The sequence below is a fragment of the Bemisia tabaci genome, chromosome 6 (assembly GCF_918797505.1).
Source record: "Bemisia tabaci chromosome 6, PGI_BMITA_v3".
Classification (NCBI taxonomy): domain Eukaryota; kingdom Metazoa; phylum Arthropoda; class Insecta; order Hemiptera; family Aleyrodidae; genus Bemisia; species Bemisia tabaci.
The window spans coordinates 48,159,795-48,183,579 of record NC_092798.1 but is presented as its reverse complement, the minus strand read 5'-3'; the positions used below and the strand labels follow the sequence as shown (position 1 = coordinate 48,183,579).

Here is a 23,785-nt window from a genome sequence, read left to right as displayed (position 1 = left end):
TTTTTGATGAAATACTATTTTACAAGCAAACTAGCATACATGTATGTATGTATGAGCCGCTTTTACGGCGCGCTAGGGCGCTCTGCGACGCCTATTCTCCACAGGAATCTGTCATGGTAGAGATCCTCCGGAAGGTGGCATCTCTCCATCTCTTCATGGATGCCCTCTACCCACCGTTTGGCTGGACGCCCTCTCCGTCGCCTACCTGGGGGGACCCACTCCAACACCTTCTTCGGCAACCTGGTATCAGCCATTCTCTGCACATGCCCATACCATACCAATTGCTTGGTCATGATATCGTGCACAATCGTCCCCTCAACGCCCATTATCTCTCGGATACATTCATCCTTTATTTTTTCCAGTCGATTTGGGCATACCATTAGAAACTCAAAATTCAAGAAATGCAGCCTTGTCACACTTGGATATTCTTGTATCAGAGCAGTATGTGTTGAAGTAAAATACAAAATTTGTATAATGGAGTTAGGGCATTTTTGCTGTGGACAGAGATATCCAACAACACCTCCAAAAAACCCTGGTTTCGCATCGATATCAACTTAATCGCCATTAAGAACCCGGCGCCGAGGGACCAAAAACAAGACCCCGAAGAATCTCGGCCGTGGAGGCGGAGGAGAGGGGGGGGGGGGGCGACGAGGGTCGAAAGAGCAGAACAAGAAACGGAAGTGGGATGACGAAATCGGGAGCCCGACGAAAGCTCGGAGGGGAGGCCGCCTTGGGAGGCGGAAACCGCGTAAGCCCCGATGGGAAATCCGGGCGGGTGCGCGGTTTTCGCTTCGGGGGCGTTGGCGCACGCGTCTGGCGTTTCATCTCTACTCCCGCTCGCTCTGGGCCGGTCTTTTTATGCGGAGCACCGCCCTTCGACATTTGCCCGCCGGCGCCGCCTCGCGATTCGCCGCTTATTCCCGGCCGCCGGAAGTCCCGCCACGATCGCTCTCCCGATTTCCGGCCGCATTTCCCGAGCTCAGTTTCGTGTCCGCTCCATTTCCGGCACCGCGCTCGGTTTTTCCTGCTCCTGTGACAAATTTGAATTTTTTTTTGGTGCTGTTGATTATTTTATATATTTACTCACTTATCGCATTGTCGTTACTTTATTATCTGGAAAAGTGAAAAAAAAAGAGAAAAAAAAGGATTTTTTCTATGAATAATTTTGGTACCACAACTTTTACATTTCTTGAACATTTGAAATCGTTTAATCGGTGAAAATATTTAGAATAAGCCTTTCGCGATTAAACATCGTAAAAACTGAACAGAAATGGTTTTTTTTTGGTGCTGTTGATTATTTTGTAGATTTACTCACTTATCGCATTATCGTTACTTTATTATCTGGAGAAGTGAAATAAAAAGGGGAAAAAAAAGGATTTTTTCTATGAATAATTTTGATACCAGGATATTTACATTTCTTGAACATTGAAATCATTCATCGGTGAAAATATTTAGAATAAAACTTTCGCGTAAACATCGTAAAAACTGAACAGAAATGGTTGGATTTTTTCCTCTGAATAATTTTTGCTACCGGAACATTTACATCTCTTGAACATCCATTGGAATCGTTTAATTAGTAAAAATATTCAAAATAAATTTATCGCGATTGAACACCGTAAAAACTAAATAGAAATAACGCTTAGAAGTTGTGTCATGATAAACTGTATGATTGAGAGGTGCCACCTTGATTGTTACGCTTTTTTTAGCGTCAGATACTCTCAGCTAGTGTGAATTTATCAGGGCGGAAATTCCGACTTTTCGTTTGACCGACGCGAATCTGTACCAAAAGGACGTCCATCTGATACTACTGTCGAAAAGTTTTATGACGTGGGCAGCGAGGAAAGTCTTTCAAAAGTTCTCACTTTGATCAGGGAAAGTAAAATGTTGATAATTTCAAAAACTGGCCGAAACAGAAAAATTGAGTAAAAAAACTATTGCTCTGTGAAATTTTGTTCAATTTTCTACACCATTATTTCAACAAGCTGAGATATATGCTTTGTAAATCGTGTTGGGGACTCTGAATTTCGTCGAGTTTTCTCGACAACCGAAGAATCCTGGGATCCGCGACAGATTTGGAAAAATGGCAACGGACATCAGTTGAGGACAGGCTCCGATCCCTGCAGGACCAAGTGAATCTCGTTCTCAGAGGTCAGTTTCCCGCCATTTTCGATTGCTCACAGCGAAAAGCGGCAGCCATGAGTTTGTGCAGCGAGAGGGAGTCCTCGTTCCAGCCTCCCAACTTTCAGCACCGCAGAGAGGACGATAGACTCAACTCATCGGGAATCGACTCCGACGCCAGAGGTTTGACAATATTTTCAACCTTTTACCTTTCAACCTTTACCAAAAAAAATCCGGGAACGAGGGGATCAGGGAAGGGAAAGGAATCACTGAGAAAAAAAATGGTAGAATTTACCATTCTGCCGGAAGAATGGTTATCTGTATACCAGCATACAGGAACGTTTACCTTTCTTCTGGCAGAATTGACTCTGAATTGACGCTGTGTGAAATACAGCTTGAAGGAATGGTATATTCTACCAATCTTTTTTTCAGTGATGAGAGTGACCAAAATAATGTTTCATATGTCATACTTCGGTTGGGTTTTCCTTCATTAGACAGAGTATGCAACAAGGGCCAGAGGTTTAACAACCTTTTAAACATTTTACCTTCAACCTCTACCAAAAGAAATCTAGAAACGAGAGAATTAGAAAAGGGATAGGGGTCAAAGTATACAATGTGACAAAAATCATGTTCCTTGTTTCATGCCTCAGTTAATATAGTGAAAAAAAAAGAAAATTCTTGAGATATTTTTTTGACTAGCGTCTGTTCTTGTCGACAACATTTGGTTCTTTTGAGTTAAAGCTGAGTGGATTCAACCCAACATCAGTTTTTTTTTAGTTAAAAAAGCGTCGTTCTGTTATCGTTAAGTTTAAATTAAAGAAACGATAAAAAACAACGTTTTTTCAACTAAAGAAACTGACTTTAAGTTCAATCCCCAAGGACTTAACCAAAAAGAACTAAATTTAAGTCGACAAAAAACGACGCTTAAGTCAAAATAATATCTCGAGAAAAAATGTTTTCAGTGTAGAAACAAGAGAATTATAAAAGGGACAGAGTATTCAAAGTGACACAAAACCATATTCCTTGTTTCATGCCTCAGTTAAATTCGCCTTCAATAGACAAAGTAGGCAAAATGGGTTCTCTCAAGCTCGAATAGTTGCATCCGGAAATAAATATTTTAAGCAGTCAAACATTAAGCGGGACAGCAATAGATCCCTAAATAGGATGAAATGTCAAGTACCATCATACATATTTTATGATCCGACTTTTGACTCCGTTTTATGACATAAAACGTGGCTGGATAAAGATTTAAAAGAAAAAACTTAAGAGTGAGGAATTTATGTTCTCTATGTACGGAAGTTCGTACTTTCAGCTAGCCAAAGTACTACATTCTGTCACTAAACGAATTTCAGTGAGCTTAACAATGAAAACATTTTCATGAAAGACTGAATATTTATTGGAAATGTTGAAAGTTACTGAATTTGAAAGGTGGAAGTAAATCTTTGTGAAACTAAATTCTGATCATGTCCCAGCCATGGAATTCAGTTTTCGGGGACTGATTCGACGCACGTCTATTTCGGTCTTACCGGTAGCGAAAAGTTTTCGGCAACATATTCAACGCTTCCTGTGTATTGATGAGAAAAAAAATTACGTATTTTAATTTTTACGTTGTTCAGCGGTTCATTGACCATCGGATAGGCTGAGAGCGAAAGAACGATCATGATCAACTTACGTTTCTCGTTCACACTTCGGTAAATTTATTAGTCTTCAAAAATCGCGGTGTGCAATATTTATCATACAAGCCTGATACCCGAACGAATAGTCTTTTCAGGGGTTAAATTTCGATTGTGCCATCAGACACAGTGATAACTAAAAAATCTCAGATCATGGTTTCTAATCAATGTCCCAGATTCGCCTCCATCAGATATGGTGTGCAAAAAGGATCCTCCCTAATTAACTGAATTAATTTTTTTCTCGCGTGGCGCTAATTCTATAAGCTAAGAGGCTACGAGCATTTAACTAGTAATTCCTCATTCATACCTCGACCCATTTCTTCTTATTTTTGGAAAAATACACGATACTACTTTTTAATGATCTGGTACATCGAAATAATAAAAAAAAACCACTTTGTACTTACCTACTTAGAACTATACTAATTTAAGAATATTCAATAACTTTGCGAAAAGCTTTTTACGCATCAGAGATCAAACCAAACGCTGAACTTTTTCCCCCTGAGATATTATTTTGACTCAAAGCGTCGTTTCTTGTCGACAAATTTTGTTTTTTTGTTGAATCCGTGCGGATGCAACTTAAAGTCATTTTGTTTTTAAAGATGAAAAAGCGTCGTTTTGCTATAGTTTTTTCACTCAAGCATAACGATAGCAAAACAGCGTTTCATAAACAAAAAAACTGACCTTAAGTTGCATTCGGACGGATTTAACTAAAAAAAAAAAAAAAAAAATTCGTCGACAGAAAACTACCATTTAAGTGAAAACAATATCTCAAGAAATTTTTTTTTTTTCAGTGAAGTGTCTCATGGACGCCGATATTGTTAATGATCATTGCGGGATGTTGAATTGTTGAACTAAAAATAATTTTCATATAAAAGAAGGGTTAATTTAACCAAGCTAAAGGAAATTAAAGAGATATACTTGCCTTGTGTTTTTGCTTAAGGTCGCAACATTTTTTATACCCAACGAGGAGCCTGCAGACAAGCTTAAAAATGTTTAGGTACTTAATTTCAAGATTTTTCGGGATTTTTCGAGTTCAATTTTTGGCTCGACGAGAACCACGTAGACCGTGATGCTTCAAGTTCGTATAGTTTGAAAAGTGCAGTACAGCAAAAAACTTCTCACGTAGTTTTGATCTATCATATTTGAGTCTCAAACTTCCAAATGTGACTTCAAGTTCACGCACCCTTTATATTTATGGGTTCCTAGGCCACGATGCATTCTTTTTAATTATGCTTTTTTGATGAGAGCAGCAAAGGAGGGCACCTCATCAAGAGAGCCACGGTTCGTTTCAGAGGAAGGTAAATGAAATTGTGTTGCCCACTCAAAATTCCTTCGGGATCTTACAGTAGGATGCTTACACAGTCATTTAAGCCTAAAATGAAAATATTCTGTCGAGCTCTTCGAAAATAAAATCAATTTTTGTGTTTTTGGCGCTAAAATGGCCTTCAAAGACGATCGATGATTCAATTCCGATGGGTTGTGCATATGTAAAATGGTACATGTGTGATGGACTCTACGTATTTTTGGACCAGGAATCGATTGAGCAGGGTCCTGAATCGGTCCGAAGCTTCATTGACTGAAAAATGGGCCTTTTTTGGATTTTAGGGGTGTTTTGGGCCCATTTTCCCCCAATTTTGGCGTGAAAAAACCTGTGCCATCATGGGTAATGATTATCGGGTCATTTCGGGCGGACCATCGAATGCACTTGGTCCCGAGACACTCCGGGGCTTCCGGAGTGATACAGGGTTTTCGAGATACAGGGGATCAAAGTCCCCGATTTTCACTCAATTCTGCAGGTATTTTAATGTTCAATTCCGACTATAAATTGATTTCTGATTTAGATATCGAAGCGCATTTTGCGGTGGTTGATTCAGCTAGTGAGGGTTTGTGAAATATGTAGAAAAATCCACCACACGTAGCTGAATCAACCACCGCAAAATGCGCTTCGATATCTAAATCAGAAATCAATTTATAGTCGGAATTGAACATTAAAATACCTGCAGAATTGAGTGAAAATCGGGGACTTTGATCCCCTGTATCTCGAAAACCCTGTATCACTCCGGAAGCCCCGGAGTGTCTCGGGACCAAGTGCATTCGATGGTCCGCCCGAAATGACCCGATAATCATTACCCATGATGGCACAGGTTTTTTCACGCCAAAATTGGGGGAAAATGGGCCCAAAACACCCCTAAAATCCAAAAAAGGCCCATTTTTCAGTCAATGAAGCTTCGGACCGATTCAGGACCCTGCTCAATCGATTCCTGGTCCAAAAATACGTAGAGTCCATCACACATGTACCATTTTACATATGCACAACCCATCGGAATTGAATCATCGATCGTCTTTGAAGGCCATTTTAGCGCCAAAAACACAAAAATTGATTTTATTTTCGAAGAGCTCGACAGAATATTTTCATTTTAGGCTTAAATGACTGTGTATGCATCCTACTGTAAGATCCCGAAGGAATTTTGAGTGGGCAACACAATTTCATTTACCTCCCTCTGAAACGAACCGTGAGAGGGATATGGAGGACACATAAAGGCACTTCGTCAAGAGAAGTCTGACAGGCTTCCTTGAAACATCTTAAAATGCGAGGCATTTTGAGAGCAGTTTTTTGCGCTGTTCTTACCGGAAAAAGTATTTTACAATGAAACTAGGATGACGGAAATGTATCACGCAATTATTTTGCGAAGCCTCTAAATGTAGAATTCAGAGAAGAAGAGCCCTGGCTCATTTTGGGACTGCCACCCGTCGATAGCCGCAAAAAGCATGGAAACTGACCCAGAAGAGAACTAGATCGAATTGCGACGAAAAACGAAAATTTTGGTGGTCCAAGAACTGAAGTAATGGTTTTTGAGTTTTGGAATTTGTCTCGAATTCAGACGAGTTCTCTTTTTCTTTTTCAAAATGTAAATTGGAATATTATAATTCGATAAAAAGTAAATTCGTCGTCGTTGATAGAGTAACAATTTTTTTAATTAAAAAAAGCTCATTTACACTTTAAAAAATTCTTTAACTGGAGAAAATTTTTCTTTGAAAAAAAATAAATAATAATTCTATTTACAATGCTTGTTTTAAATAATTCTTCCCAGTATAGGTTTAACAACTTTTTATGAAACTTCAACTTTCTTTTCGGGCTCAGCATGAACACATCCCTCGACGGGTTGATTCTATGCACCCCTCGTCGCCTCATCTCTCCTGCATATGGAATCCGTGAACCCTCTATTGTGTATCAATCAAATCTCAGGAGGCCACTTTGTTACGGGGGCAAAAGCCGTAGGGGATTCCACTTTATGCAAGAGAAGATCCCTCTCCGATCTTCAGCCATTTGGGCACCGATTTAAGCTTAGCCGACTGTTTATCAATTTTTCAAGTCACTCTCAGTCTCAGTCGGGGAAAAACCGATAACTTGATTTTAATTTTACCTCTTGCGTCGTCTTCCTTTCATCGAGGGAGTTTTGAAAAAGTGTTTAGTTGATGGATAGTGAGGGCCAAAGTGCGATACCACGTATCTCCGTCTGCGGTGTTGAAGACTACTTATCATACTTTAATTTTTTTCTTGGAAACGTATAGACAACTGTATTTCTTGAAAACCTCCCTGATTGTTCTTCTCTGTAAGCAGAATATCGACTATTACACTGAAAAAAAAAAAAAAAAAAAAAAAAAAAAAAATCGACGGTGAAAGTCGGCAATCACATAACTCGTTTGCGGTGTCTGAAAATCTCCGCCTCTACGTCATTTTTTTAAAGGAGAGCAAATTGACTTTATTTCTTGAAGTTTTTGCAGAATTTTCTTCGCATTGAGAAGAAAAATCATGGCAGTTTTAAAGAATTGCCGTTGAGTAGTTTTCCATTTAAAAAATAAAGTATGACAGGAAGTCTGCGACGTCGCAAACCGAGTTATGTGATTGCCGACTTACACCGTCGATATGCTTTTTTAGAACCTAGGATGTCAAAAATGTGTCTGGTGACCCCAAGATGCTGCCTTTGCTGTCCCCACAGATAAATTTACATCCTGTGAATGCGAATTCAACTGCGTGGGCAATCAAGACAGCATCTGAAGATCGCCAGACACATTTTTACATCCTATAGGTGCTAAAACGGCATACCAGTCTTTTCAGTGCATTGAAAATACCAGACTACAGAGCTCGGTTTGTGACGTTGCAGACTTCCGGTCATACTTTAAATTTTAAATGGAAAACTATACCCAATGTCTATTCTTAAAGAATCCCGTGATTTATCTTCTCGGTGCTAAGAAAACTCCGTGAAAACTTCAAGGAATGATATTCATTTTGATCTCCTTCAAAAAATAAAATGGGATTAGAGACTATAAAACACAGCAAACGAGATACGTGGTTTGGTAGTTTCACCGTTGACATTCTGTTTAAACAAACTATGAAATAGATCACATTTTGCAATAAGGAACCACTATTTCTGGCTACTTTTAGAAACAACATACATGCTATTACTTTCCTTATGCAGATATGTATGTGCTTTTATGAGAAAGCCAGAGAAAAAAAAATGCAAAAAATGCAAAATGTAATCCAAATAAGCTTGTCTCTCCTTGCAAAATGAAAATAGGAGCGTCAAACTTGAAAAACCGCAATAAAGATAAGTGGTTTTGCAGTTTGTCCATTGAACTATGGCATGGAATCCACTATGACATTTTTTTTAGCAGATATTATTTTTTCTATATGCGTAAGTATGATTTTCCGAAAGCAAATGAACGCAACTCATGAGTAGTTCATGAAACTATCATGATCGATCGACCATCAAATTGTTCGCCAAAATGATAAAGAAGCACCTTGAGACCTCTAATTGATGAAACTGGACTGAATTTTTCAATTCGGAACTACAGTATCTGGCTGAGTTTAGACACAACGTATGTAACATTAGTTTGCCTATGCACATGAGTGTTTATACGGATGGGCCAGAAATTGTAGCTCCTAATTGAATCAGCGAGAACGATAACACACCAACTCGGTAACTCGAAAATGCTCAATTTCCATTAAAGACAGTTAATTTACATAAAGGTCATTGCAGTTAGCACATCCGTTCCAACTTGGACCTTTAAAGTGTCCATAAGTACTTGTCTTTCGGCAGCAAAAATCCTTCCCATAAACTAACTTCTTCACCTACTGTGCAATTTTGAGTGTGTCTTGATTATTTTCATTTTTCCGAGTCAGTATGTTTTCGTTCCCACCGATTCAATTGCAAAAAATTCTTCAACCACTTCTACTACCTTTTTTCTTGCTATTCATACGTCTATAAGATGCGTTTAAAGAGTATATTTTTGGATCCCCTTGGAGCCTGAAAATGTATCCAATAGATTTCCTCGGCCTAATTTTCACGATAAATCACAAACAGCCAGGTACGTGGAAAGAAACAACAAAAGCGGTGAAAATTAATGAGCCGGGTGGTAATGATCCAGAACGCAAATTGCTCGCTAGGCATTGCTTTGCTTTTGACATAAATTCGTCAAGTTCTAACGATTGATGTATGAGTGCGGCTACAAAAGCACACAAAACAATAAATATCTGTTGCTTTATTTGCTCATTATCGATTGACATGCGTCGTCTCCGCTAGTCGCTCGGAGAGGAAGGGGAGGGGGGGGGCGAGCTTTCGCGATTCTGCATGGTATTTGTCGTTCAGCCGAGGATGAACTTGATGCTAGCTTAGTTAATCACAGTTTATGATTCGCCTGCCCCCCCTTCCCCCCGGCCGAATAACATGCTGATGACGTCCATTCGTATTTTCTGCTTCTGTGCTGGAGTATGCCTAGCATACGTGGATCAAGGGGAGGGGGGCGTGGGGGGTGTATACGCCTCTCTCTGTTCGCCCAATAAAGAAGGAAGAAAAAAAGAAGAAAAAGAGGAGGAAATAAGAAGGAAAGATACTTGATAATTATTCATGACAAAATTGACTAAAACTGCATATTAAATACTTTGAAAATTCAACAATTTTCTGAAGGATGCTCCCAACCCCCCCCCCCCCATACACCCCCCCTTCAAGATGTCTGGATCCGCCTGTGATGCCTAGAAATCTCCGACTTTGGGTGGTGTATAACTTTCGTGCTAAGAAAAAACGTCTTCCTGACGTTGCTGGAATTTGATAAAATATTTAGGCGTTCGACATCATTTGAGTCGATGCCTGCTAAAGGGACGTAAGTCCATAAAGTCATGAACCCTAGAGTCCTACGTAATCAACGAAAAACCGGGCTCATGAGTTTTAGGACTCATGCCTTTTTAGCAGTCATTGATTTATTTGGCAGCGCACGCCGCCCGCACTGAAAAAAAGGTGCTTGGCTCAAGCATGATGATTCTTGAATTTGCCCACAAGAATTTGTTTTATCTTGACTTAAGCTGAATTTTTTTCGCTGGATTTTTCTAAAAGCAAAATAATTTCTTGAGCTAAGCGAAAAAGTAATTTCTGTATCGCAGCAACATTCTTGATTTAAGAAAAAATACTTCTTGGCGGCAAAAGATTCTTTTTTCCCCAGTAATTATCGCTCCCTCATGTCCTCTTTACCTATAGCTTTGTCTATTAATTTCAATAATCAGCTGGCTGAAACCATTCGAAAACCTGTAAAAAATCCAAATTGCTCGAGTCAATCAATGCTTGGGGTCAATGCTTGCACGACACTTATTTTGTTGTTGCACATTTTCATTACGTCTTATCAATAGGAATTATTTTTGCTATTGTGGGAGGAATTATTTATTGATTTCCATTAATCTTAGGTCTAACTTTAAATAATAATAGCTTGGTGTCTCAATTTTGACGTTGGTGTCCCAACGTTGAAATCGAGTTACGTTTTTTCGTGTGGGACACAACACGGTCTCATCCGGCGTGAAAATCTCGAAACGATTACGGAATCTCCGACTCGGGATGGGGGATTAATCGGCTAAAAGCCCGGAATCGGGCGGGAACACGTGCTTGTAATGGTGTCGACAGTCACCGCCGCCCCCGTCGGGCGTGGCCATGAAACCGGGGAGCTCATTATAAGCGATTAAGCGCGGCCGGAATGGCCGCCAGGGGGCGATGCGGGGGCGGAACCACCCGGGAACAAGGAAAAGGTTTCAGACGAAATGAAACGAGCATCGAAATGAAAGAGTACTCTCCACCGCGGCGGCGATCGGCGAGGTAAAGGGTGAACGGATATAAAATCCCGGTTACAGGCCCCGGAATGAAGTGTTCCGTAGATTGCCGCACTTACAATTAACAGGCGCGAGAGGAGGGTGCCTGGCGCGTTGCCGATTTTTATTGGGCGTGACTGGATTCGTTATGGGGTCCGAAAGAAATGCAGCCTCAGAAAGTGTAGAAGTGGATCTGAAACGCGTTTTTAGGTGGTTACACGGTTAAAAATTGAGGAGTGTAATTATAGGAAATAGGCGCAGGAGTTTACATAGCGCCTATAAACCCTGAATGACATGAATGCGATGTGAACTTAGCACCATAAAAGCGTATGAAACTACGCTGAAAGAGTAATTGAGGGGCTTGAAGGACAAGGCGCATACATGAAGTTTTTGAAAAAAATTGGTACATTAATAATTTTCTGTAATAATTATGACCGTTGCTTACGAGAATGGAGAGGACGTAACATACCTAACATTAACATTGACGACATGTTTAAAAGTGTCGTTCCTCAGTTATTCATACCTAATCCAGAGGTCAAATTTAAGTCCATGTTTTGAGAAATTTATTCTTGCACCCACTCTGCCGTGCAAGGAAATACACCGTATGAGCATTCGAGAGTTGCAAAATTGAAAATTTTGAAATTTTGGAGGAAAGCCATACATATTTTTTCCTGAAATTTTCAAGTATTTTAGATTGTTGTAAAATGTGAGGAAAAAATATCCAAAATATTTCCAGTAAATTTGTTATTTTTTTCAAGGGAAATATGGCGATGCCTGATGGCTCATAGGTACAACGTTCCTCCTTAACACAACTGCACTGGTATTTTAACAAATACGACAGGTTTTTTTTAAAAGATATTTTATTTTGTTATTAAGTGTTAAATGATGATGTTTACCCAGGCGACCGAAAAACTTGTAACTTACTTACATTTATGCAAAACGGCAGATAAAATGCAAAATCACCAAGTCCATTTCGGCAACGCGTGTTTTTCGCGCCTCCACTCAGCAACTGGTGGCGGCGGTCTCGAGTTTCGGGGAAGATTTTTATTGGGGTGAAAGAAAGCGCGGCGAGGGCGCAGGAGCCGGGGTCGAACGGGGGAAGAAGAAGAAAATAGGCGAATCAATTTGTCTGATTTCATTAGCATAAACATTACCCGAGTGTATAAAGATTAGCAGTGCAGCGCGCCAACACTAGACACTTTTATCCCGCTCGACTCGTCGCCCCAAACGAGAAAAAACACCCAACTCCAACCCCACTCCGCTCCCAAAAAGCATGGGGTCGTATTGACCGTGGGGTCGGTCTCAAATTGCGAGTTACGCGGTTTTTGTTCCCGGGCCGACGAATTTTGATTAAACGGCGTGCTGCTCGGCCCCGCGATGCGTTCTAATCCCTCCGCAGAATCGGTTATTGATGGACATTTATTATTTCATTATTCCGCTGTTAAAATGATATCCGGGCCGGTTTTGGGGGTTGGCGGACCCGGGTGCGGCGGGGCGGGGCGCAGGGGTGGATGTTTAACCTGCTTAGTCGGGCTTTGGTGTTGCCCTTGCACCTGCTGCTAGGATCTCTAGCCTCATTCGACCCCTCGCTGCGATAATGAGCTATTCAGCTACTCGCGATTCTACACTGAAAAAAAATGTGATAGGCTCAAGCGTGATGATTCTTGAATTTGCCGCCAATATTTTTTTTAATCTTGATTTAAGCTGAATTTGTCTTAATGCAGAGAAACCAAAGCTTGGGTCATGCAAAAAAGTATTTTACATTGAGCAGGAAAATTCTTGATTCAAGAAAAAATACTTCTTGACGGCAAATTTAAGATTCTTTTTTTTTCAGTGTAAACAATCGATAAAAATGATGGCTAATAGTTTGATTGCATTTTGCAAAAATGGACTAAAAACATTGCAGTGATGCTAAGATTGTGCAATTTCATCCTTTGCAATAAAATTACTGAAATCATGAAAAAATATGAAATTTGCGAGTTCACGTCTCATACCATCGCACCTTCAATTTTGCAGATGCTACACGGACATCCATCATGTACGAATAGTTGTATCCCTGCGCCGTCATCATTACGCTTCCTCTCCCTTGCTTGACCCGACTTGGGACTTGGCGTATGAAAAATATCTTGGGCATCTGAGAGACACACATGCATTCAAACGGATTAAATCATTTTTCCGTAACTTATTCGAAAAGTGTTTAGTTTAGAAATCGGAGATGTTATCGAGCTCATTCCACTCGGTTTTTTTTTCACTAATAAGGAAAATCTGCACAGAGAGAAATTTCAACACAACATTTTGGTTTATACGGGAAGTAAAACAAGGAACAACCCCGGCCTCTGGTTAACAATTTTGGGAGAAAATGCCAGCTAGTTTTCTTGAAGAAATTTAACAGAAAACGAGTGGTGAATACCAACGACGCGATCGGAGGAACACATTTTCCCGGTCCCTCCTTCGTTTTATGCGCTTAATTCACGCAAACTGTATCAAAATCAACACACAGTGTATGTTGGTTTGTGTTTCATTTCCCATATAAGAGTATCTCCCATAGCGAGAATATCTCCGGTCTCTAAACTAAACACTTTTCGAACAAGTTAGGGAAAAAGTATTTAATCCGTCTGAATGCATGCGTACCACTCTTGGATGCCCAAGATATTTCTTATACGCCAAGTCCAAAGTCGGGTCAAGGAAGCGAGAGGAAGCGTATTGATGACGGCGCACAGATACAACTATTCGTACTTGATGGATGTCCGTGTTGCGTCTGCAAAATTGAAGGCGCGATGGTGTGAGATGTGAACTCGCAGTCGCGATACTCCGCTCTATGCTGCCAATGAAGTGTCGCTCTCATTCGGGAGAGAGGTCAAGGAACGAGGCCCGATTGCGTCTCTCATATCTTCGACTGTGTTGCTTACGTAGCCCATGAAGCACCCTTAAAAACAAGGCACACGAAAACAAACATATTTAGGACATAGAGCAAGGAAATGGACGCGCGTTGATGCCGGCGCAGAGATACAACTATTCGTACTTGATGGATGCCCGTGTTGCATCTTCAAAATTGAAGGCGCGCTGGAACGAAGCGTGAACTTGCAACGCACCGCCCTATGCTGCCAATGCAATGAGTCGCTCAGATTATCATTTTTTGAAAATGATTATTTTGTACATCGATGGCTAAAGTCAAAAAACGTCGCAGTATTACAAAATTTCCAATTATGATAAATACATTGACAAAATTTCGTTACTCACTCGCAGTAAAATAAACAATATTTAGTTAAATAACGCAAATGAGTAAAGAAATATTATACAATTGTTTATCATAATTGACTCGTGGCCATATAGTTTCAATATTTCCAATTAGGGTTTTTTTTTTTTTTTTTTTTTTTTTTTTTTAATAGAAAACTAACTAGTACACATTTTTAAAAAATCAGGAAAATCCTCGAGGTAGAGAAAAAAAATTCACGTATAATCTCAAGAGAAACTGTTCTATAGTCTCTTCCAATACAAATAAAACATGAGAGTAGATTTGATACGTTACAATTAGAGACACACATTTACGACTGAAAGCCATCGACGTGTTCCTCAAGAGTGTGTGATTTTCCGTCAAAGCTTCTAGGAAAGCAAATCCAAGCCGAGCATTCCCGGACAAGTTCCCATACTCAACCCCCAATCAAGCTATCTTCATTCAGTCAAGTCGATCGCCGCTTACGTGATCCCGCACGTCTCCGACGCATCACGCGCCTTTTCGTTCGTCATCGCGTCGAGCGTCAAACGCGCGTCGATAAAAGCGTCAAGCCCCCGTTCGCGGCGGGGGCGTACACCTAAGAGCATTAATCAGGACGGAAGCGCGCGCGAGGACCAGCAATAAAACCCAAATCCGGGCAGGAATTAAATTGGATTCCTCTTTGCACTCTCGACCCCCCACCCCACCTCTCACTCCGCACCCTTTCGCTAGCCTTTTGGAGCCCGCTCGGTGCCCGGCTCCGGCGGAAAATGCAAATGTCTCCGATTTGCATCAATTGAAGACGAACAAATCATTAAGTCCGGAATTAGGAAAAAAGTAGCAGACGGCATCGACCCCCCTCCCCTCGCCGCACCCTCCGGGTTTAACCCCATTCAGCCCCGGGACGAAGACTCTTTAAGTTAATAGAAAATTAATTACACCCATATGACCGGAAATATCGTCGCCCGCCCGGTAAAAGCGCGCAACTGCGTTTCTCCGCGGGCCGTTTAGGGAGTGTTCCCGAGGGTTTATTTCGAAGTGCGGTTGTGTTGTTTTGTCGGACGGTGGTATATAATGCGACTCCTGCTTTACCCCCCCCCTCTCTCCCTCCCTCGGGCTTACTCCCGGTAGGATCAAGTCGGGAACTTTGCCCGGGCGGGCGGTGCCCGTGTTTTTTAGCCCTATTATTTTGATATTTTGCGCGCGGACCTGCTCGGGCGCGTCCCTCGCTCCTAACCTCGCCGTCAAGTGTCTAAATCGTTGCGGTTTAACCCTCCGCTCCGTGTCGCTTGCTTTGCGTTTACTCAGCGCCATTGCGAGATTTTCACGTTAAATTTGTATTTCTGGCGTTCTGATATTTTTACTGAGAAGGAGGCAGGTCTGCTCATGAATGTATGTGTCGCAGGCAAAAAGTGAAAACAGTAATTTTGTCAAATGCCCAGGCAAATAGTCAAATATTCTTACATATAGATTGAAAATCTGATCATTTTCCTAATTTTAGACAAAACAATGTATTGCTCCTATAAAAAAAAATTCTTCCAAAAAATATGCATCATACAATAACATTTTAAACGATTTTCAGCTCCTAATTGAACATTCATCTTGAAATTTTTAGACTGTCATTATAGAATGCAGAATTTTTTTAAAATTTCAACATTTAAATATTCAGAAACATATGAATGATGGAGGTTAAATGAGTTATTTTTTCTAAAAGATTGAAAATTCTTGAGCTCTTCGCCATAATTTTACGAAATTTCATAAACTGTCAAAATTTCACCATCTGCCTAGGCATTTGACAAAACGCCTGATTTCCCCAATGCCTGCGACAATGCGACATATGCAAGCGCTTATGGGTAGAGGGACCAGGAATTATACCAGATATAAGTTGAATTCTTAGAGATAAAGGCAAAATAAATTTCAAACAGTTTGAACTACTGGCATTCAGTGATCTATTGCTGCCCCGCTTAATGTTTAACTGCTTAAAATATTTATTTCCGGATGCAACTATTCGAGCTTGAGAGAACCCATTTTGCCTACTTTGTCTATTGAAGGCGAACTTAACTGAGGCATGAAACAGGGAACACGGTTTTATGTCACTTCGAATACTCTGTCCTTTTCTAATTCTCTTGTTTTTACACTGAAAACATTTTTTCTTGAGGTATTATTTTGACTTTAGCGTTGTTTTCTGTCGACAAAATTTAGTTCTTTTTAGTTAAATCCTTGAGGATTGAACTTAAAGTCAATTTTTTTGAGTTAAAGAAACGTCGTTTTATTATAATTTTTTTAAACTTAAACTTAACGATAGAGAAACGATGCTCTTTTAAACTATAAAAAACTGAGTTTCAGTTGAATCCGCACGGATTTTATCACAAAAAACCAAATTTTAGCAACGAGAAACGCCGCTTTACGTCAAAAAATATCACAAGAAATTTTATTTTTAGCATTTTGCAAAAAGGAACCAAGAGCATTTCAATGTTGCGTAAATGTAAAATAGTGCAACTCGTTTCATGTTGCAAATAAAAACTGATCATCTAAACAGGTTTCATCTCTACCCCCGATAAACTATGAATTCAAGACAAAAATTACCTTTGTGAATTTAATTTTTTGCATGGTTTCAGTAATTTTTGCGAAGAATGTAAGTTGCACAGTCCTAGCAATACTGGAATTCTTTTGGTTCCTTTTTGCAAAATGCAACCCAATTGCTGTTGGTTTGCGTTGACCCTGGTTGATTTGAAGATGAATTGTAAATTGTTGCAGATGGAATGGTAGGTTCGACGCCGGAAAACTACTCACCCGCTTGCAGCCCGCACCCTCTCTCTCTTTGCATCGGGCAGGGTTGCCTACCCCAAACGGTGGTACGGGCCTCCCGGTCGCCTCCCTCTTACCTGTCGCAAGGCCACGCCAAGGCCAAGTGTCTTGGACTCACCTGCGTCGTCTGCGGGGACACCAGCTCTGGCAAGCACTATGGCATCCTCGCCTGCAACGGATGTAGCGGATTCTTCAAGAGGAGCGTCCGTAGAAAACTCATCTACAGGTTAGTAAAATCTCCCCCCTAAACTCCCCCGTCCCCCTAAATAATGTTCTGAATCTGGCCCAGACCAGAGCAAAATGCGCAAAAATAGAGTTTTCCAACTTTTTGAGAAAAACGAGAAGCCACACGGAGAGAAAACCTTCGTACATGGGACCCGAAGTTGAGGTCTTATGGATCTCTGAAGTTTTTGGATCACGCATCCAAAAACTTGAGGTCCAGCTGGCGAAGTTCGGGTCAGACATCTGAAGTATTTCGGTTTTATACCGAAGGGTTCAGGTCACACATCTGAAGTACTCGGTACATACCGAAGTATTTCAGATGTCTGACCCGAACTTCGGCAGCTAGACGTCAATTTTTCGGATGCGTGATCCGAAAACTTCAGAGATCCATATGACCTCAACTTCGGGTCCCATGCACAAAGTTTTTTTCTCCGTGTAGTATGGGTCTTTTGTAGAAGAGCCACACACTGGGCCCTCTTGCCGAGCAACTTTGGAGACACCCGCTGGATGTGCTGATTTCTGTTATATTTGTACGTATTTATGCTAAAAGGAACTAGGTTTCACACAAATCCTACGCTCATAGTTCCTTTTAGCATAAATACGTTCCAATTGTTTTTTGTAGGTTTTTTGGTCAGGTTAGATTGGTTTGGTTTGATTTGTCTCCTCCCCCTTCGGCTCTTCTTTTAATGGTGTGGGGGTGAAGGGAAGAGTTTGCTTGAAGCTTTGACCGGGTGTCTCAAAAGTTGCTCGATAAAAGTGCCGTGATGGGGCTATTGTTTCTCTTCAAAAAAATAAAATCGGAGCGGAGAATTCGAAACACCCCAATGGAGGTAGGTCGTTTCGTACTTTAGCCATCAATTTGAGGTGCTCTTGCATATCCAGCACGGCGATTTACGTATTATATCACAATTTTCCTCGTTTCGACCAAAAATCGACATGTACAGAAAGTTTGACCCTGCAACGAGAAAAAGGGGAGGGCGGATCGCTTCTGAACTTCTCCGGAATTGATCCCTTGATTATCTCACCAAAGATGAGCGGGATTGAGGGAAAGCAAGGGATTATTTCTTCGGAATAATTGAAGATCCGGAAAAAATACATCCGCTGATTGACCTGCGAGGAGACTTTCCGGATCACGCCACCAGGGGTCAGAGTGAGGGCGGGCGGGGGCGGGGTCCAATAGCGGGCGGATAGAATCAATTTTCCGGCGAAGGCTTTTAATAAGACACGCCATAATCCGGGAAACCAATCCGAGCGGCTCCAAGGGGTCGCTCAAGTGGGGCCCGGACAACATAATAAACAACAGTTAAAAATAACACATGATACCTCAATCAATCAAAAGAGCTGCTGATGGCCTTTCAAAGGGGAGGGCGAGGGGACTGATTGGAGCGGGTTTTTAATCGGTAAGAGACCCGAGGGTGCCTGTATTGTCCGTGTAATCCGGTTATTCGAGCCACGGTCCTCCGCAGCTTCTCCGCAAATCCGGACCCGCCACTGCCTCCCCGTCCCAGGTTCGAGGGCGCCTCTTGAAACTCAATTCCTTCACTTCGACTCTTTCAGCCGACTTTTATTTCCGTTAATCCTTTCCCTCTGCGGATCTCTCTTCACCCCCTCACTTTCATTATTTTTTTCGGGTCTGCTTCCATTCGGTGACTCCGATTTAAACTTTGTGGAGCTTTTAAAGGACTTTTTTAGGACGTATCCGGAAGAGCTTTCAAAGCTGAAAGAATGTTGATAGAATTGTATCGTGCATGTTCCGTTGGTTGGAACCGAGAATGGGTAAAATTTCTGGGAGCCGGGAAAAATTTCTCAGAGGCGGCGAATTTTTTTCCAAAAATCTTGGAAATCATACCAAAAGCCAAGACTACGTTTGTGATAAAATCATGTTAGTGGCGACTCGTGTGCACAACGAATATTTAAAGCAGCGGCCGAATAACAATTTTGTTCTCTTCCTCCTCTTCTTTTTCTCCTTCTTTTTCCCTTGTCTGTCTTTTCCCCCTTTTTCCACCTTTCGCTGTTTTTCTCCTCCTACCCGATTTTGATTTGCTTTACTCAAACAGCTACTTTTATGGATAAGCCGGAACTAATAGTCCTTTATTGCCAGGTGTGGCACAAAGAATGAAGAAAATAAGAAGGAATAATCTTGATTCAATCCGATTTTTCCTTGAACTGAAGAGCCGAGCCTCAGGATTTAGGCGGATTTCCTTTTGATTCAAGCAAAAAGTCCGACTGAATTAAGAGTGTTCTTTCTTGTTATGTTTTTAAGGGTCTGGACTTTAGATCCAAGCGGTTTTTTTCCAGCGATCGGCCCGGTGCGCTATTCAGATTAATGTCTAGTCCTGCTGGAGTACAAGGCTAATACTTCCCCAAAATTTAAGGATCACTGGAAGAAAAAACACATTGGATCTAGAGTCCAGACTCTTGAAAACATCGACAAGAAAAAATACTCTTGATCCAATCATATTTTTGCTTGAATCAAAAGGAAATCCGCTCAAATTAAGAGGCTTGGTTCTTGATTTAAGCTTAAATCCGATTGAATCAAGAGCACTTTTTCATGTCGATGTTTTTAAGACTCTGGACTCTAGATCCAATGTGTTTTTTTCCAGTTTGATAACTAGATTTTTGGTGCATACACAATGAATTAATTTTAACAGTATTCCTAGAGGGCGCACTGGCACTTCTTTCACACAGAGGCATGACTAGAATGAATTGATGGTAAATTTCAGAGAGTCCTATCTTCTTTAAAATGCTGCTTAAATGTCATAGTTTATCATCATCAGTTATCATAGTTTATTATTTCAGTGTTTTTTTTCCAGTGATGCATTTTAAAACCCAGAATCAAGATCGTTTTTTCATTGCGGGTAAATCCTTCGATAAAAAGCTTCTATCACTCGGAGTCGCTCTCTCGTCTCTCCGTGACAGCACAATTCACAGCAGGGATCCGCGGAAGCACCTCTGTCATGCCGATCGGCAATTTATAATATCCTAGTCGGGAGCCGAGGAGGAAACTAATTGTGGAAAAAAAGAAAGGGAGACCGCGGGAATGCGAGGCGTTGCGCCGTGATCCCCTCGACTAATTTGTCGCTCCCTCCTTGGGCGGGAAGGAGCGGGAATCGTTTAAGTCACAACTGTAAAATAATTCATCCCGGCGCGCGGGAAGGTGGATGATATATACCCGCGGCACCAAGGCGACGCCGACGCCCGATGCGACGCCGGCGCCGCTTCCGAGCGGAAAAGCGCAAGGGACGGGCGTCGGGACGCGGGGACAGGCTCGGATTCAAGACTCGGAAGTATGGAGCGAGATGTCTTCCTTCCAGCGCAGGGTTGCTAGATCAGGACGTTCATGGTGCGCAAAAAAGAAAGTGTCCCCGCACTAGAAAAAAAAAAACAAAAAAAAAACAACACATTGGATCTAGAGTTTAGACTCTTGAAAACATTGACAAGAAAAAATACTCTTGCTTCAATCAGATTTTTGCTTAAATCAAAAGGAAATCCACTCAAATTCACTGAAAAAAAAATCTCGGTGTATTTACTAAGAAAAGGGTAAAATTACCAAGAATTCAGGGTTCTATTTGATCCCAGGTTTTTCTTGGTAAAATTACCATTTATGGAAGTGGTAATTTTACCGAGAAATCTCGGTAAAATTATTGAACTTTCTCGGTAATTTTACTGGACCTTGGTAAATACGCCAATTTTTTATCGACTAAGGTAAAATTACCGAGATAAAATGACAAAGTTACCGGGAATTGATTACCAATAAAAGTGGTATTCTTACCTGAAAAAAAAACAGTAAAAATACCGGTTTTTAGGTAAGCTTACCAGTCTGTCTTGGTAAAATTACCAATAATTGGTAAAAAAAAGTGAGATGGTAAAGGTACCAACGGACCTTGGTAAAAACGCCGAGAAAAAAAAAAAAAAAAAAAAAAAAACACATTGTATCTAGAGTTCAGACGCTTGAAAACATTGACAAGAAAAAATACTCTTGCTTCAATCAGATTTTTGCTTAAATCAAAAGGAAATCCGCTCAAATTAAGAGGCTTGGTTCTTGATTTAAGCAAAAATCCGATTGCATCAAGAGTATTTTTACTTGTCGATGTTTTTAAGACTCTGGACTCTAGATCCTATGTGCTTTTTTTTCCAGTGCGCCATACTGCCATGCTAAGCAAAAACGCCTCATAATTGGACGGAGTTAAACAGAAAGGAACCAAGCCACATCGGGATCGAACCGAGAAAAAGAGGTTTAAAGTTTGGCTCCTGCATAAGACTCGATGTAAAAGATAAACTTCGAGTTCAATTTCTGCAAAAGCTCTAACAAAAACTTTGAATTTTTGGTGATGGATAGTAGAGCAGTGGTTGAGTTCAAAACCACTCATAACTTAATTTTTCCCAAAATGTGGGTTGGTTCCTTTGTGCTTAACTCAGTCCAAATACTCTTGCCTCAATCAGATTTTTGCTTTAATCAAAAGGAAATCCGCTCAAATTAAGAGGCTTGGTTCTTGATATAAGCAAAAATCCGATTGAATCAAGAGTATTTTTACTTGTCGATGTTTTTAAGAGTCTGGACTCTAGATCCTATGTGCTTTTTTCCAGTGCGCCATACTGCCATACTAAGCAAAAACGCCTCATAATTCGTCAGGAATCTCTTTAAGTATCCCGTAATCAAAATGTAAACCATATGGGGCTTCCGTATAGAAAAGTAGCTGTTCGAGGAGCGACCTGCGACCATGAATACGGTCCTCACTTCTGCCGTGCTGAGGAAAAACGCCGTATGAACCTTCATCCGTCGCCAAATTGCCTTTGATAATTCACGAATTTCCTGGTAAACTTAGGAATATTTTCCTCGCAACGTCTCAGATAATTTTGTTCACAACTTCACCTGAAGCTCCAGAAAATTTCAACGGAAATTGTTCATAACTTACCTAAAACATTGACGTTTTATTGAGGGAAATTTAGCATTTCTCGAAAGTTCATACGGCGTTTTTCTTTAGCACCGCAGTATGACCCGTATCCCCTCAATTTTAAGTTTAGTCCAAAGATCTTTTAGGAACATGAATTAATGACCCAGGTGGTGCTTTGTGCAAACTTTGAAAGATTTAAAGGCATTTTTTTTCAAAATCTGCAGTCCGTCAAAGTGAGCCTTCCCTGTGACTTCGCTAAAAATCAGGTTTGGTCCCCAGCCTCCCCCTTCCCCAAATAGCGTACCCCAAAATCTTTTGACGAGCATAAGGAGACCATAGATATGGTCCTTCATGAACTTTTCACAACTACCCCTAGAAATCTGCAGCCGGGTCAAAGTGACCCGATTACCTTTTCAAAGGGAGTTATAGGGTCGGTACATACTAGATTTAGATATATGTACGTATACAAAAACATTCTAAGATAAGAATCAGACATCAAACTGAGGAAATGGGAAAAATCGAGTGTGAACATAACCAAAGATTGAAGACACTTAGTCGAGCCTTGTTTTTGACTTATCTTCTGAATGACGCCTCATTGGTATACCATAAGACTGAGCATTGCAAATTCACGCCAAGCCGTCGCATCGCGCCTTCAATTTTGCAGACGCAACAGGGACATCCATCAAGCATGAATAGTTGTATCTCTGCGCCGTCATCGACGCGCATCCTGTTCCTTGTTTCATTTCCATAGTGCATTGGTTCCGTTCGTCTTACTTGTAGTCGTGCGGCTTCAAGAGCTACCTGAGCAAAACAGCCTAAGACAGAGAGACGTAATCAGGCCTTGTTTTTTACTCTTCTCCCAAATCTAAACGACGCATCGCGCGGCAGCATAGAACGGATCATTGCAAATTCACTCCTGGCGGTATCGTATCGCGCCTTCAATTTTGCAGATGCATCAGGGCCATCCATCAAGCACGTATAGTTGTAATTCTGCGCTGTCATCAACGTGTGTTAACGTGTTCCTTGTCTTGAAATTTAAGAAAAGCTAAGGTTCAGTTTGTTAAAAATTTGCTATAATGTGCATGTCAAATCAAAACTAATTTAAAAAAAAAAAAAAAAAAAAAAAAAAAAAAAAAAAAAAAACCCTGTTTAGAAGTCTATAAAGCACCATAAAAGGCGTACGCCAAAAAATTGGTAGTTTTAAGATAGCCGTGCCGTCTCAGATACGTGCTTTTAGAAGTGAGCGAGTTAAATCAGTTCCTTCCCGCTTAACACAGACCAGATAAGAAATCTAAACACGAGGACCGCACACTGAAAAATAATCTCGGTGTATTTACTAAGAAAAGGGTAAAATTACCAAGAATTCAGGGTTCTATTTGATCCCAGTTTTTTCTTGGTAAAATTATCATTTATGGAATTGGTAATTTTACCGAGAAATCTCGGTAAAATTATTGACTTTCTCGATAATTTTATACTGGACCCCGGTAAATACGCCAATATTTTTTATCGACTATGGTGGAATTACGGAGATAAAATGGCAAAGTTACCGGGAATTGATTACCAATAAAAGTGGTATTCTTACCTGAAAAAAACCAGTAAAGATACCGGTTTTTAGGTAAGCTTACCAGTCTGTCTTGGTAAAATTACCAATAATTCGTAAAAAAAGTGAGATGGTAAAGGTACCAACGGACCTTTGTAAAAACGCCGAGAATTTTTTTTCAGT

The 23,785-nt window shown here is 40.7% G+C and overlaps 1 protein-coding gene across 2 annotated transcripts in view; it reads left to right on the top strand.

The window, feature by feature from the left end:
• The first annotated feature begins 646 nt into the window (after positions 1–646).
• LOC109031347 (photoreceptor-specific nuclear receptor) overlaps positions 647–23,785 on the top strand; it is a 68,886-nt gene continuing 45,747 nt past the window's right edge. Inside the window, exons 1-2 of one of the 2 annotated variants that reach the window (XM_072301764.1) lie at positions 647–2,301; positions 16,895–17,171. In XM_072301764.1, coding sequence (XP_072157865.1) covers positions 2,196–2,301; positions 16,895–17,171 — 383 coding nt within the window. In that variant the 5' untranslated portion in view covers positions 647–2,195. The remainder of the gene's footprint in view (positions 2,302–16,894; positions 17,172–23,785) is intronic. The other variant, XR_011900082.1, reaches the window with a different exon arrangement.